Below are 15961 nucleotides of genomic sequence, written 5' to 3' on the forward strand. Positions count from 1 at the left end.
AGCTTTGAAATTATTCGACCAATACTAATGAGATGACATTGATGGATCTTTAAGATTTACAAAGTGCAAGATGATATCAACTGTTATACATGTATATACATGTATAAACTGTGTACTACGTCAGATAGTTATGTTCAGTAAACTTTGCACCCAACCTGCTGGCGAGAACTGACAGGAATTATTTAATATTGAATTTAATGATCATTGTTTTGATTGGCTTATTGCGAAAATATGACAAAAAACTTTATCACTGCCTGTAGATAAAATAGTTCCATCATGCAGATTATGCATATAGTTCTGTAGTTCTGTAGTCTATAGTTATTTTGTTTGTAGATAAAATAGTTCCGTCAATATTGTTCTAAGTGATTTAAACTGGCTTAAAAAACCTTGAATCAATTGGAAATATTTCGATATTTGAATGATCAATAAGTTCTTTAATCAACTAAGCAATGATTTAAGTTACAAACTGAAAATACGTAAACGTTAAGATCTAAAATATTTAAATGCCAAGCAGTTTACCAGTACGTTGTATTTTAAAAAAAGAATACTTAAATAACAAAGAACCGTCAAAATAAAAAAACATCAAAGCGAAGCCGTAATCTTTAAAATATGTGTTGTTAAAGTTAATTTCTTATTTGAACAAGTGTTTTGGGTCGTTTTATAAATCATTTTATATTTACATCATTTTGAATGAATACATCGGTTTTACTGTACACGTATATTATATATTTATTACACATTTGAACCCACCTAGCGACTTACCTCCAAGATGTCTTGCTCAGTTAGTTTCGATTTGAGGACACCGTGTACCACGTGGGCAGGCTTCCAGTAAAATTTCCACACTAATAATCTTCCTTGTCGAAAGAACATTTCAAGTGTTTTGTTGCTGGTATGTTATTTATGCTATTGAAAAACTGGAAACTTAATTTTGTCATTAAGAAAATCACCCTTTATTGAGTTCTATAAATTTGAATTCTTATTTGAAGTTAGTCTTTGTCTGAATAATATTAGCAGCTCAGGTATTATTTATTATTGATTATTGACTTTAAATTAATCGTTCTTTAATACGTAATAGATCAAATTACTTTCGTTATTATTATTTCAATTTCATATGTGGTTTTTTTTTAAATCGTTTGAAATTCTCAAATCGATGCGTTCTAAAAATATAGATGATGCAATTTTACAGAAAAAGAACACATTGCGTTTGACAATAAGGTTCAGCTACCAATGGAAGGAAATCAAGGTAAGTGTTAACTTAAATTAACGGTTTTGTAAATCAATAACACAATTTTGTATATTATTCAACGTTTTATTCGATTTTTTTTTCAATTTTGATTTTTAAACTTATAGTCACAAACATATTACAAGTGCAATTCCATCTTAACTCTCAAGTCAATCGATTTTAATTTTTAATTAATAAAATACGAAGCCACCAAAAGTAGGTTTTTTAAGGAAATAAGCAAAGCATGACGTAACACTAAACATCAATAATTTTATTATAAAAGATATATACTTAGGTTGACGTAATATACGTATATACAGACTACATGTACAATATAAAACATGTACAAGACATGTTCCAGAAGTTATCGCATAAGCTCAGTCTGTTAGAAAAAAAAATATACAAAGTCAAATGTAATGCTGCATAGTTTAAAAGGATGCCAAGTTTGATTTACGTGTGAATGTGCTTATAAAATCTTGAGCGTCTGACATGTTGCTTTACACGTACATATATGATTATAATCAGTTGGAATAACCATGCTCAAATCCTTTTTTCTGTTAATTAAAAATTATAGCGAAACCAGTATTTTGATCTATTTGGTAAACTTACATATTTTTTACTGTTTGGAAGTTTTGGTTTATTTTTGGCTGCTTATCTCAGTTTGAACAGATGGTAAAGTATTCATTTATGATTAGAAGTTCATATATTAATATTTTTGTTCAGACGTAAAAGATAAAGCACAGTTTATATAGAGCAAGATAGGGATCGACAGGAAGTTCCATACATGAATGAAAAAATGCACTTACATGTGTCGGTTAATTTTTAGACATAAAACATATTTTACTTACATTGGTGAGAAAAAATATGTACTGTAATTAGGAGACTTTGCAACTGAAATCATTATATTTCTTGCTCTCGACATTCTTTAAAAAGTGTGTTGATAATTTACAAGCAAATCGAAAGTTAATTAAGGTTATACATGTAATCAATGCGAACAATTTACTGTTCGTAGCCGGTGAATGTGTTTTAAACAAAAAATCAGATAGAGTTTATGCAGATTATGCGACTCATGTTTAACATTCGTTTCTGCAGCAGAACCTTTGAGTCCTAGTGTGTTTGTTTCCTTTACGCTTGATATTACACTGTTTAATTGATTTGTTTGTCCTATTTTTTGACTTACAATTTAAACAGTATGATATACTGATTATTTAGAGTTTAGTTTTTATACCTGTTTACAATATTTATTCCCTCTATAAAGATAACGTGTTTAGATGCAGTGGTTCAAGGTATGTTATTGCATAATAATTCCCTCTGTAGAGATACCATGTTTCATATGAGTGTCACTTTACATGTAACTAAAGACTTTAAATAGCATTTGATGCTTAAGTATTTACACCATACAGTTAAAGTCCAACAAATCTTTAGTTTATTTGATATACATTATTTTAAACAGATTTATCACACGATCGCCCCTAACTTTATTATGCAACCATGTCAACCAAAAATTGAAATCAAAATCAAATTAATTTCAATGATGGCTATATGAATTTTAAAATTTGGCCCAGATATCGGTTATCGTCTTGTGGGACCATATCTTAATAAGATTGTCGTCATTTGTCCTTTTCCGAATCGTCTTTTTAGAGCCTGAGGGTTTTTTCCGTCGGCATCTCTATTACAAATGTATACTAAGTTAGAACATAAGCGAATCAGAGGAAGTATTTCGTATTGTATTGAAGTGAGTTTAATTAATTTTATCTACCTCATTGTAATTGATCCCTTTTTTGTTGCAATCTGCTGTATCAATTTAACAATTTATGGGGTTTGAATTTGTTTTTAAATTACATTTTTCCATTTTTATTGTCTAAAATTTATGATATGGGTATTATTAATAGTTCTTAAAAATTTGAAAATCAAATTTCGAGTTACAAACTGGATACCGAATATGAAATTCTTTGCTTTGTTAACAAAGCTCGAGTTTTGTTTTTGTTTTAATGTGTGTTGTTATAGTTTAATTTTGAATCAAATGTTCTTTTGATGTCGATAGTATCATTAATGAACACATTGAACCGGTTTATTTTGTTTGGCTTGGTTCATTTTGTGGAAGAAATTGTTGTTTAAAATGTCCATTTCATATAAAAAGTGTATAAAAGAAAAGTTGATCTCAAATCTTGATTAAGAGTTTTTTTAAAGTTATAATCTAAGAATGAGGTTTATAAGTCCCATCGATAAAGAAATGTTGAATAGATCAATAAACATATACTTTGTAATCATCTGAACCCGTGTAGAAAAATCACAAGATACAATTTAAAATCAAAGTATTGAAGTACTGAAAGCCGGGCTCTTTTGGTGTGTCTTTATGCATATTGTGTAGTAAAGACTGAAAATCTCTCTCTCTCTCTCTCTCTCTCTCTCTCTCTCTCTCTCTCTCTCTCTCTCTCTCTCTCTCTCATATGCTTTTAATGTCGGCAAAGCATCAGAGAGCGACCAAATTTTGTAAGCGGCTATAAACAAAAAATAAGTCTGTCTAGTAGAAGTTAAAAAGTTCAACAAGCATTATATATTCAATCCCCGTTTCTTCATCGTGCAGCAAAGTAGTTCATGGAAATTCATGCGCATTGTATGTGTCCAAAATGCATAGTAATGTTTTAAAAACACGTTATTAATAAGAAAACTAAAAAAGATAGACAATTCATTCGAAATTTAAAAAAAGAAACAAAATGCCAACACTTTTGACAAAACGTGGCTATTTGTGTAACTATTTGGTATAGCGGAAGCTTTACCTTGACGCTGTTTGGTTTTTTGTTTATTTGTAGTATTTATAGTAACATTGGCGATTGGCCTGCCTATAGCCAGGACTCTGCTTTCAGCAGAGCCCGGCTAAAAATGCATAAATTAGAGGGCACAATACTTTTTACATTGACAATGCAATTAAAATAAGGATCGAAAAAACTAATACACAAAACGTGAAGATCCGTTTTTCATTTATCTTTCGCCATTGAAGAAAAACATCGGTGAAATATACCGCAAATCATTCTCCTGCAACATAACTGAGTGTGATATTTATTAAAATAACTATATCGTATACTTATAGATAAAATAAACTTTCCGCCCAATGCGATATAAACCAAAGATGCGCCTACTCTTGTGTAATATACTCTAGGGGTTTGTAATTTAAATCGAATACCTAAAGAAAATAAACCTTTTCCGCCATGTGCAATATATAGAGGATATCTGTATTGTGTGCGTTTATAAATTTGCTTTATCCAACCAGTAGAAATGGTGTATATATTCGCGAGGCTTGCCGAGCGAATATAACCATTTCAACGAGTTGGATAAAGCAAATATAAAATCACACAATTATAGATGTTCTATTTATCTCATACAATTTTATTTATATCATGAAGCTTTTGAGACGGCCCTTTATGTGACAACCGAATTGACTTTTTCAAAGGTTAAAAACGATGATGCAACGTTATGTTATGCGGTTATTATGACCTTGCGCAATACAATTTACGTCATATCGGAGATAAATCTAACCGTTTTAATGTAAAGTTTCACAGAAATAAAGCTTGAAATAATTTTTAAGCTGTAAATGTTTTTTCTTAGAGCTTAATCACCTGATTAAATGGAAATACTGATCAGAAGAATTGAATTAAGTTTCTTGACATACACAAAGTTGCGAATGCTCGTTAGTTTGAATTTACTCGAACAAGGAACAGTTGTTGTTTTTTTGGAAAACAAACACTAGCCTAATGATTCGATATTGAAAATAGTGAATAATGATGGTGGAATAAAAGTATTATGAAACATTATTTCGGTAAGTTCTTTTATATAAACACAACTAAAACGTTCTGTTTTCATCGCGTTGTCAGGATGCCAACTCCTAGAAAGTTAACGTAATTTGTGGTTTTATAAACTACACAAAAGAAATTGAAAGTTGTCATTTATCAAAAATCTTGACTAAAAAAGAAAAAGGTCTTTTGGTTACGGTTATGTATAACTTTGAAAAAAGGGGGGAGGCTAAGCTCAAAACAATCACTAGCCTAACAATTCGGAATTGAAAATATTGAAAATGAATGCTAACTGATGGTGGAAACAAGTCCAACGAAGCATTATTTCGGTAAGTTCTTGTATATAAACACAACCAAAGCGTTCTGTTTTCATCGCGTCGTCAGAATGAACTCCTTGATAGCTAACGTGATTGCAGTTTTATAAACTACACAGTGGAATCGGAAGCAAATTAAAAAGGGGGGGGGGGCTAAATTAAACTTTTCACAAATCTTAAGCTTGACAAGCAAAAGAAAAGGTCATTGGTTACGGTTATGTATAACTTTGCAATAAAAAGGGGGCCTAAGCTCCAAGCTCCCCCATTATAGCCCCCCCCCCCCCCGTTCCGATGCCTATGCTACATGTTATGTGTTTTCCTTCATATTTGTAATTTAAATCTTTGACCAAACCCATTTTATATCAATTTTTGGTAGTAAATATAGTTATATTAAAAGTACTAGGAAATCTTCGAAAATAGGTCACTGTAGCGTTGAAGCGAGGGGCTGTGTCAAAAATATTTCGGACCGGAACTATTTGATATAGCATCCCCCGTTTGATAAAGCAAAGGTTTATCACACGGGAAATATACACCACACGTATGAGATAAAATTCGTATATCACACCCCTAGCGATTATAGAACACGGGTAGGCGAATTTTCTGTTTATTTCGCACAGGGCGGAAAAGGTTATATTTTCTGTAAGTATACGATATAAACAGAAAATTCGCCTACCCGTTTTATTAAAACCCTAGGGGTGTGATACATGATTTATATCACACCCCTCTCCGGCCATCTTCTGATGGTATATCATTTTAAGTCTATCGTTTTAAGAAGAAGATTCAAGCAAAGAGTGTCCAGAAAATCATGTCTAGTTTACATCTTAATTAAGATTGTGATATTTTATATTTTCTAAATATTATAACAAGTCATTCTTGAGACCAAATGTCGATTTAAAAATCGTTCGACGATTTAATATACCAGAATGGTATATTGAATCTTGCATTGAATCTTGCATTGGAATAAAAAAAAAATGATTGAGGCAAAAGCAATTAATTGGCTTAATCTTTGATTGTGAAGTTTTTTTTAAATTTTATCAATTGTTATTCTTATAATATATATTGACACTTTGCACGTATAAAAATCGTTTTCTTTTTGCAGGAGGTCCTGGTGGTGTTGAAAATGAATTACGTCGAATGGGTGGAAGATTAATCTTTGTCATATCACTATGTCTGGCGCTGCTTGGTCTTGTATTATTGTATCAAACACATAATCCTAGTGGTGATGTCACATGTAAGTCTTCCTTAGTAAGAAAAAGACTTATTTGGGAAAAGAATACGTTACTTTTGAATATTGGTATATGATAATTAATTATGATAATTACTCTCCGTTCACGTTTTATACTTATATGTATGCAAATGAATATCTCCGAATTTATAATGTGAACATTATTGAAAAAAAAACATTAGAAAGGATCTTCAATTTCTTTTTTTTAATATTTCTTCTCACTACTGTGGTTTCATTAATATTCAAGGGCATCAATTTTCGTGGATAAAGTGAAAATCAAAGTTTCAAGGATACGTGAATTCGTGGCAAATGACCCTATCAATACAAAATGTTAATAAAAATTGCACTTCAATGAACATTAAATTTCGTGGATCAACCAAACAACGAAATCCACAAAAATTGGTATTCAACGAATATTGATGAAACCACACTATTTCAATAATTTTTTTAAAGGTCCCCAGCTGTTTTTCGACGTGTCTACCATGCATAATGACCTGGAAATATCTGGAAACGGCGATGTAATTGCCAATACAAATCGCTATGTTAAGATACGTCTTGAAAATTACCATGGAATTCTTGGTATTTTCTCTGTGGGTAACATAGGGGAATTTCAAATAAAAATAAGTGTTACAATAGATATACAGAAAAAAATAAAAGGAGACGATCCATTGTTTGAAATAGCTTTTGCTGAACGAAAACAACTGAAAAACGATGCATTTGATAGAAAAATCAAAACGAGTTTAAGCATACTCGGAAAGAAGTGTAGTAGCAAACACATGTGTTTAATTGTACAGAGACGAGGGGTGACTTACAAGAAGATGGAAATCACTGGTATAAATGTCGGAAGCTACATTGGAGTGCTCACAATGACCAAGGAAAATGACAGTATTGTTATTCATGTCTCGGACAAAGAACCGATTTGCAAACCGTTACTGAAACTTCCACAAGACAACATATTCAATAAAGACATTGTTCCAGTTTATGGAGTTACAAAAAATGACAGTACAGCGAGAGTGCTTCTTACAGTGATAAGAGATGTAGGCAATGTCGCTAGTTTTGATGAGACGACTTGTCATAAAACAATATATACATCTGGTGATGGAAAAGCCATAGCTAACTATAATGTCGGTATTCAATTTAGACGGGGAGGGGCTTTTTCAAAGGCTTACCGTGGGGTTCTAGGTGATATTGCTTTTAAAGAAAACAACAATGATAACGAGAGTTTTCTTTTGAAACCAGACTACTTTGAAATTAAAGTTCATTTTGATGTTGATTTACGGAACACCGAAGTTGAAAGTTCGTTGTTTGAATTTGGACTTTCCCCTAGAAATCTCATCGACAACCACAAAGTCTTAAGGTACCATTCAAGTGCTATCATTGTATCTATTGGACGCTGTACCAAGAGACTGCGTCTCTGTATGTCTTACTGGCAAGATGGGACACAAGATAGAATGTACACAGCTTTTGGTCAATACTATGAGAAAGTTAATGATTCTTTTACATTTGGGTTAAAGGTTGATTCTTCGGAGCATATAGTAAGTGTTTATTTAGTAAATGAAAGAAAGGAGTGGGTTCACGATTTTCTAGATGTGACCTTTGTTCGTCCCCTGTATCCTGTGTTTGGATTGACAGACAGAACGTTTGTCAAAATTCACCTTTTATCGTCATCATCAGTGACAAAAATGTACAGCGTATTAGGGTTTTTTCCACAATATCCTGCTTGTGAAATTTGAACATTACTGATAATTACAGTAAAATCTGAATATCTTAAGAAATTCCCTAGGTTCACCCGTTTTCATAATATCAATGTGTGTGTTTTGTTTTTTTTTTTTTGTTTTTTTTTTTTTTGGGGGGGGGGGGGGGTTACATCTCAGATAGACAGAGAAAAGGGGTGCGTAGTTTTAGTACCAGGAACGTCGGTAACGGATAGTCTTGGTTTCTTTCTCAGCCCCTCAAAATTGTACATGTAGTAGGTATGTTCTAAAAGCAAAAAATGTATCGGGTATTTCAAAATCCATATATTGTGACAAACGCATGAATTTTGTTTAATTTTTCAAATTTTCAATTTTTTCCCCGCCCGGTTTTATTTTTATCATAGAGCTCTACATGTATATCCTGAACGTTTATTTTATTTATATCACGATCAGCAGCAAAAATATAAACTGTCAAATACACTGGTAATGTATGTTCGGCGTTTATAAATTCCAGTGGACAAATTATATCTAGAGATAGAAAAACTGACATTATAATATCTATTCATTCTATTATGTTACAAGTAACTTTCTTTAAATTTAATTTTCAATTGTATGTAATATTATTATATAGACATCTACCGAGTATGATTTCCTCTATTTCTTACGGAAACTTATAGCTAATTCATAGCTCTATAGAAACAGCCAGACTAAAATCTACACTCCCCGTTTATTGATTGGTCGCAACCTACAACGACCTTAGGAAAATCATGGACTGCATGAAATAATCATCATGATGATGGTTTCAGACTCAAATTCCCATAAGAGACGGTTTGCTTGTTTCTTTAGCTAATGTACTGATGTACAATAATTTTGTAAATTTTACTTACTTTTTACAATTAATTTATTAATTTGTTAAAACAAAGATGGATAAATAAACAATAAAATGCTTTTTTCATGATTGATGCGGGTTATGAAGGTAGCGATCATTGCAAAAAAATTCAAATTGAATGTTGCTGCTGGTTTAACTCTTGATTTAATATAATACCAAATTGTTCCTAAAACAAATTATACAATTAGGCGCGTTGGTATGCATTATTTGGAATATATTTCTTTTTATGAAAACTGATATTAACATCTAATTTTTTTCCTATACAGTAATTGTTACACACGAAAATTTCGAAAATGTTTTTTTCAGAATTGATGAAAATGGCGCAAGTACACGTACAGTCAAAATTCTAAAGCAATGTTCTTTTTAGCTCACCTGAGCTGAAAGCTCAAGTGAGCTATTCTGTTCACATTTTGTCCGTCGACCGTCTGTCCGTTTGTAAACTCTTTTATATTTTGAACTTCTTCTCTAAAACCGCTTGGCCAATTTCAACCAAATTTGGCACAAAGCATGTTTATGGTAAGGCGAATATAAATTGTAAAAATAAAAAAGACTGATCTTTATTCAAAGCGGAGAAAACATCGAAACTGTAGAAAAAGGGGTGTGCATTTTTAAAAATTTTCTTCTCAAGAACTACTGAGTCAAATTCAACGTAATTTAAGATAAATAATCCTTATGGAAAGGAAATAATTAATTGCAAAAATTAAGGGCAAATCTTTTTCCGAATTTGAGTTATTACGAAAATAATAATTGGAAGGGGTGGGCCTCGATCAGTTTATAACTTCGGGTTCGGTATTCCATATCTCAAAAACCTCTTTGAAGCGGCCATTTTGAACGTATGATAAAATTGGTCAATCTGACAATGATGAATTTGGTTGTTGTGGAGCTATTCGCGTGCGAAAGGAATCTTTGAAACATGCAAGATACATTAATGCCGATTTTGTGAAGTAAATTGAGATTAAATATTCCAATGCGTTGACATTTTCACCTTTGACGGTGGTTTTAGCTTGTTTTGATTTTCATTTCGTTTTCATGAATTACGGCTTGTATCAATCAAACATAGACATCGGTAACTAAGACAGCTGACTGTTTACTTGCGGAAAATAAGATGCATTAACGGGTACAGTACATTAACAACTAAAATACAAATTCTAATGGTTATACAGTATGATCTTTGCGTAATAGTTGATTAATGCAATGTGTTACAGGCTAGTTGTCAGTATTTTCTCTAGTTTATTCAGTCCAAACGGAGATTAATTTCACTGATGGAAATACAAAATGTGTGTACATGTAGCAGAGACATAAATAATTGTTTATTCACCTAGGGTGAAATATACAGAGAAAAATCTTTAAAAATATTCTTCTGAAAAATCAATTGGCCAGAAAAGCTGTAACTTGTGTGGAAGCATCCTCAGATAGTGTAGATTCAAGTTTGCCCAAACCATGATACCCGGGGGTACGGTGGGGTTTCAATGGGGGGGGGATCAAATTTTTAGATAGAAATATATAGAGAAAAATCATTAAAAATTTGCTTCTCTAAAACCAGTGAGCCAGAAAAGCTGTTACTTGCAAGGCCGTAACTACCATTGAGGCAAGTGAGGCAAATGCCTCACTGAAAATTTTGAGATTTATTTCTTTTTATTATGTTAAAAGGCCTTTGAAGTTTCATTTTTTTTTTATTTGTACTTTGATGAATTATTTCAAGCATTAGTTCCCATTTCCGGAAATAGAACACTCCACTGTTGGTGTGTTTGATCCTTTCGTCATTTATGCATAGTGTATAATGACGTAATGAAAATATGGATCTGTGGTTGAAAACAGGATCTTGTAGAAAGTCAAGTGATTCTGTTCCAGAAAAAGGTTGGTGTTGATATTTATGATACCAATGAGTCAACGGAAACCTAGATAGATCAACATGTTATACTTAATACATATGTCATTGTGTCCATTAGGTCTAACATATGAAACTGGACATAGAAAAATTGGTCCGCTACAGTTCGATAACCAGTAATAAAAATTATACATCATGTAAAATTTTTATAACTGGTTATCGAACATCGCGTAAAAAAGATACAATTTGAAAAATAAACACAAAAAACATTAAAGTGTAATCTTTATTTTTGCGAAAACCCAGGAGCTTCCAGGGGGCTTCGCCCCCTTGGTCCCCCCACCAAGGCGCTGCCCTGGTCCCCAGACCCCTCGCCTCACTAAAAATAAATGTCTAGTTACGGCCTTGACTTGTGTGAAAACATCTTCAGGTAGTCTAGATTCATTTTTTTTCAAATCATAGGGGGTAGGGTGGGGCCACAATGGGGGGGGGGTCAAAATTTTTAGATAGGAATGCATAGAGAAAAATCCTCTCAACAAAAACCAGTAGGCCAGAAAAGCTGTAACTTGTTTGGAAGCATCCTCAGGTAGTGTAGATTCAAGTTTGTTGAAACCATGATTCCGGGGGTAGGTTGTGGCCACATTGGGCGGGTCGAAATTTTACATAGGAACACATAGCGAAAAATCTTTAAAAAATCTTCATCTCAAAAACCAATTGGCCAGAAAGACTGTAACTTGTGTGGACGCATCCTCGGGTAGTGTTGATTCATTCTAGTTTGTTCAAACCATGATATCAGAGGGTAGGCTTGGGCCACCATGGGGGGGGGGGGTTGTTTACTCTTGTTTGCTTCGCGTCGATTGATAATGGTTGTCTTGGGTGTCAATTTCAACAGTTACCCTCCCAAACAGGCACTATTTATATAATGTTGCTAGGAAATAATGCAAGATCGTTATGTATTTCAGTAGATTTATTAGGATTTAATAAACCAGTTTTTTATTAGGGCTCTATTGATATATATATATATATATATATATATATATATATATATATATATATATATATATATATATATATATATATATATATATATATATATATATATATATATATAAGAAATTTACAATATGAAATTCAAATATAATGAAGTATCTTAATAATAATGTACTTATATCGAGGCATGTGAGTCAATATTAGAAACATATGCGTTGTAATTACGGTGTGAAGTAATGGTTGGCTAAGAAGTTGGTAATTAGTTCCCTAGCTCCAGATCTAGCCTATTTGTTAATGATAATCTATTGATTGGACGCCATTAACAAGTAGCTCGTTTCAAAATACCGTCGATTTTCCCAATTGGTGACAGCCAATGTTTACGTCAGCCACTCGCTAGACTTTGTCGGCCTGTAACTTCGCCGGCATCAAAAGCATGCCGACGCCACAACAACGCACGAGGTAGAAACAGTGCAATTGCATTAGAGAGAGTACACTGCAGGTCGAGAATCAATTATTTTGCTTATCTATTATAATATTTGGTATTATTTGTTTACATATTTGGAATGATTTATAAAAATGTAGTTTAAACACATGCACACACTGAGAGAGAGAGAGAGAGAGAGAGAGAGAGAGAGAGAGAGAGAGAGAGAGAGAGAGTATGGGGTTGAAACTTGCAACAAAAAAAGATAGTGTGCTGCAGATCGAAAAACAGCTAATTCTTTTATATAAACTAATCTTTAAAATTATTCTTATGATTGTAATGACTTTATTCAAATATACATGTAGGGAGAGAGAGAGAGAGAGAGAGAGAGAGAGAGAGAGAGAGAACTTAGCTGGCTTAAAGGACTACAGCTTCATCAGGCCCCGCCGTCACCAACTTTTGTGAAGTTAATACTCAGCCTCAGGTCTGAATAATGACCTCAGATTTATGAATGTTTTATAAAAGGATTTGATTTTGGGATTGGTTGAGTAATTTTATTATTTTGGTGACGGTGAAGCCAGATTTTCAAAAAAGGTTCTCTTTTTTTTTCTTTTAATAGCACACTGATCATTTTATGTTGTTAATTATAGTTGCAGCCAATTGTGATAATAAGAATGTACTACTAAGTATCGAGATCTTTCTTGGTGTATCCCTGAGCCCACACAGACGTACTTGTGTGAAAGCTAACATCTTCGCTGATGAAAAATGTTGACTGACCCTTGTCCAATCTGACCGAAGTAGGCGGAGTTAAGACATCTTTCCGCTCGTGACTTGAATGAGAGAGTTAAGAGAGATAGAGCTAGGAATTCAAACATGTAAATAACCTGTGACCTAAGGGTGTTAAAGAAATCAAAATATATAAACTAAATATATGAGTTTCGGCGGCATGCCTGATGCAGGCGAAGCCAGGCACGTAGCATCGTTTTTGAAAGTGGGGGGACCAGACCCATCCAAAAAATCTTGACAAGCAAAATCAAAGTACTGAAAGTACTGATAGACGGAGGCATCATTTCGAATGAAATTAAACTAAACTATGTAATTTTTTTTTATATTAATTAAAAAAACAGCGCGCTTACCGCTTATCATATTAGAATTTCGCGAAGCGGTTTAGTATTATGGTAATTTAAGGTCGCGAGGATATTTTCCAAGTGACATCAGAGTTAGGTAGATGATATTAAAATAATTAGTGTTGTTCTCTTATTTTAACCATATAAGCTTGTTATATTACTAAATTAAGGTGTTTATTCTTTACAAAAATGGAAGTAGGAAATTATTTTGCATCACAAAACAACATGGGAAGCTGTACATGTTATTAAAGGCATACAACTCGAACTTGAAAAATACAATGCAAACTATTAACATGTATGTACACGTTTCTTTCCTTGTGTAAGACAAGACAAAAGATAACCTCTAAATTGCAAACAACTTCGTCTTACCGTACAACCCCCCCCCCCTTTTTCTTTCTTGATTGGTAGTTGATTTTATTCAACTCTCCTATGCAGTTACTCTGGCAAACCGAAACTGAAACAGTGTTTGGACCTAAGCACAAATCATCACCGCTGACAAGACTTAGTTCTTGAAAATAATCGATAAATTCGATGTAATATACGCTGAAGCAATTTATTAAAGGGAACTTAATTATAAATACCTTGAAAATACTAGTAGTCATATTTGAAATAGTACGAACAATTTAGAATTTTTTTGCAGTGGTATGTATTCCTACGCCAGCGTTCAATATAGTCTCGTTCAACCATCAGCTGTCTCTGTACATCTTCGGCAAGCAGAGAGTCAGTCTATAGCTAGAGGTCGCATCATCAAGCTATCACGTGATCTGGTATCTTTTACTCGTCAGAGATTTACAGAGACAGCCAAGCATCTGGTTGAACGAGACTAGAGTTCATTATTGGTTGGATCCATACAATTTTTGAAATATTCCGAGTACCGATACATAGTTTGATGAAATCAATTCTATTTTTAAATATTACACAACGTGATTCATAAAAGGTTTTCTCGAAATTCTTGTCGAAAAAGTTCGAGAATTCATATTATAAAAATGTGCTTAATTCAAATACAGATTATAAACTAATTGCCAAGCAAAATAACATATCCTTAATTTTAAGATAAATAATAATCGATAAAATTAACTCCCGTCAGTACTTCAGTTCTTTGATTAATAAATGTCGTCGATCCAGATATTTTCTTATCATGATCATTATGAGAGAGAGAGAGAGAGAGAGAGAGAGAGACAGAGACAGAGACAGAGTTTCAGGCGTAATTTTATGTACATTCATTTGAAATATTTTCAATATACTAATATTATATATTCATAAAATTAGTATCCACAAAAGAATATAGTACATTGTGATTTCTATCCAGCATGCAGTTTCAGTCTGAGTCCACGTGTTACCTCTGTTAATCAAATCAACGCGCGAGGTGTACCAAGATCAGGGGGAAAAGTTTCGTTCTAATAGTTTTTATTTCAAGTAAAGAGAAAAGAAGAATGCCTAACAATAAAGTATTCTACACTGTTTGTGATGTTTTGATTTCAAGTAAAGAGAAAGGAAGCATGCCTAACAATGAAGTGCATGTATTCTTTACTGTTTGTGATGTTTGATTCAAAGATTGATATACTGTGTTTGTGAAGTTTGATTCGTATACTTCTTTTTTCTCAACAGAAATCTCTCTCTCTCTCTCTCTCTCTCTCTCTCTCTCTCTCTCTCTCTCTCTCTCTCTCTCTCTCTCTCTCTCTCTCGTTGATACTAGGGACACAATAAACACATGAACTTAATGTTGCTATTTATTTTGAATTTGCAGAGAAATCAAGTTCAGTTATATCGTACCAGTTTTAATGATATATATATATTATTGTTTGCATCTTATTAAAGAATTTTTGTTATTTCTATCTATTTTATTTCACGCGCGACACTCTTATCAGCTTGTAATAACACTCTGACTTCCCAAATCACTTGCAAGGGGGGGGGGGGGGGGGGGTGTTGCAGCTGTAAAGAAAGATACGTCTCCGCGGGAGATTAATTGATAATGCGCGAACGATATACGACAGAGACAAAGAAGCACACCATGTTTATTCATTGAATCTTATAATTATTCATTATTTCGTCCACCGCTAATGGTGCTTCAGGAATCCTCATTATTTGACGTCACGGGCAAGACAATCACAATATACGGAGGCTGTTAAAAAGGGAAATTTAAAGTTTTCCAAAAATCTTCAAAATCCTAATCGGTGGGGGGGGGGGGGGGGGGGGGGGGGGGGACTCAACTATACTTCCAAAAAAAAATTCTTCCCTCCCAAAATTGTTTTCCCTCCAAATCATGAAATTCCTAATCCGTGGGGGGAGGGGGGGGTAACTTCAATTTGACTACTCATTTCCTAATTTTCATACCAATTTTTTACTAACTTCCAAAAAAGTGGGGGGGGGCCAACTCCATTATAACTCATTTTTTTATATGTAAATTTTAAAATATTTGTTGCTGCGAGAAAAAGTGGGGGGGGGGGGCGGCACACCCTTGCC

The 15961-nt window shown here is 33.2% G+C and overlaps 1 protein-coding gene across 2 annotated transcripts; it reads left to right on the forward strand.

The window, feature by feature from the left end:
- Positions 1 to 751: 751 nt before the first annotated feature.
- LOC105334304 (uncharacterized) lies at positions 752 to 11314 on the forward strand. 2 transcript variants are annotated; one of them, XM_011437699.4, is made up of 4 exons: positions 752 to 889; positions 1187 to 1243; positions 6427 to 6558; positions 7006 to 11314. In XM_011437699.4, the coding sequence occupies exons 2-4, from the start codon at positions 1228 to 1230 to the stop codon at positions 8283 to 8285; spliced, it is 1428 nt and encodes a 475-aa protein (XP_011436001.3). In that variant the 5' UTR covers positions 752 to 889; positions 1187 to 1227; the 3' UTR covers positions 8286 to 11314. The 2 variants fall into 2 exon arrangements, with proteins under 2 accessions (XP_011436001.3, XP_065924079.1); XM_066068007.1 differs by lacking the exon at positions 752 to 889 and adding an exon at positions 908 to 1019.
- The last annotated feature ends 4647 nt before the right edge of the window (positions 11315 to 15961 follow it).

The sequence above is a fragment of the Magallana gigas genome, chromosome 8, assembly GCF_963853765.1.
Source record: "Magallana gigas chromosome 8, xbMagGiga1.1, whole genome shotgun sequence".
In the NCBI taxonomy this organism is placed as follows: Eukaryota; Metazoa; Mollusca; class Bivalvia; order Ostreida; family Ostreidae; genus Magallana; species Magallana gigas.

Coding starts and splice junctions, on each gene's coding strand:
- LOC105334304 (XM_011437699.4), top strand. Junction 6,559..7,005: donor TCCTAGTGGTGATGTCACAT/GTAAGTCTTCCT, acceptor ATTTTTTTAAAG/GTCCCCAGCTGTTTTTCGAC.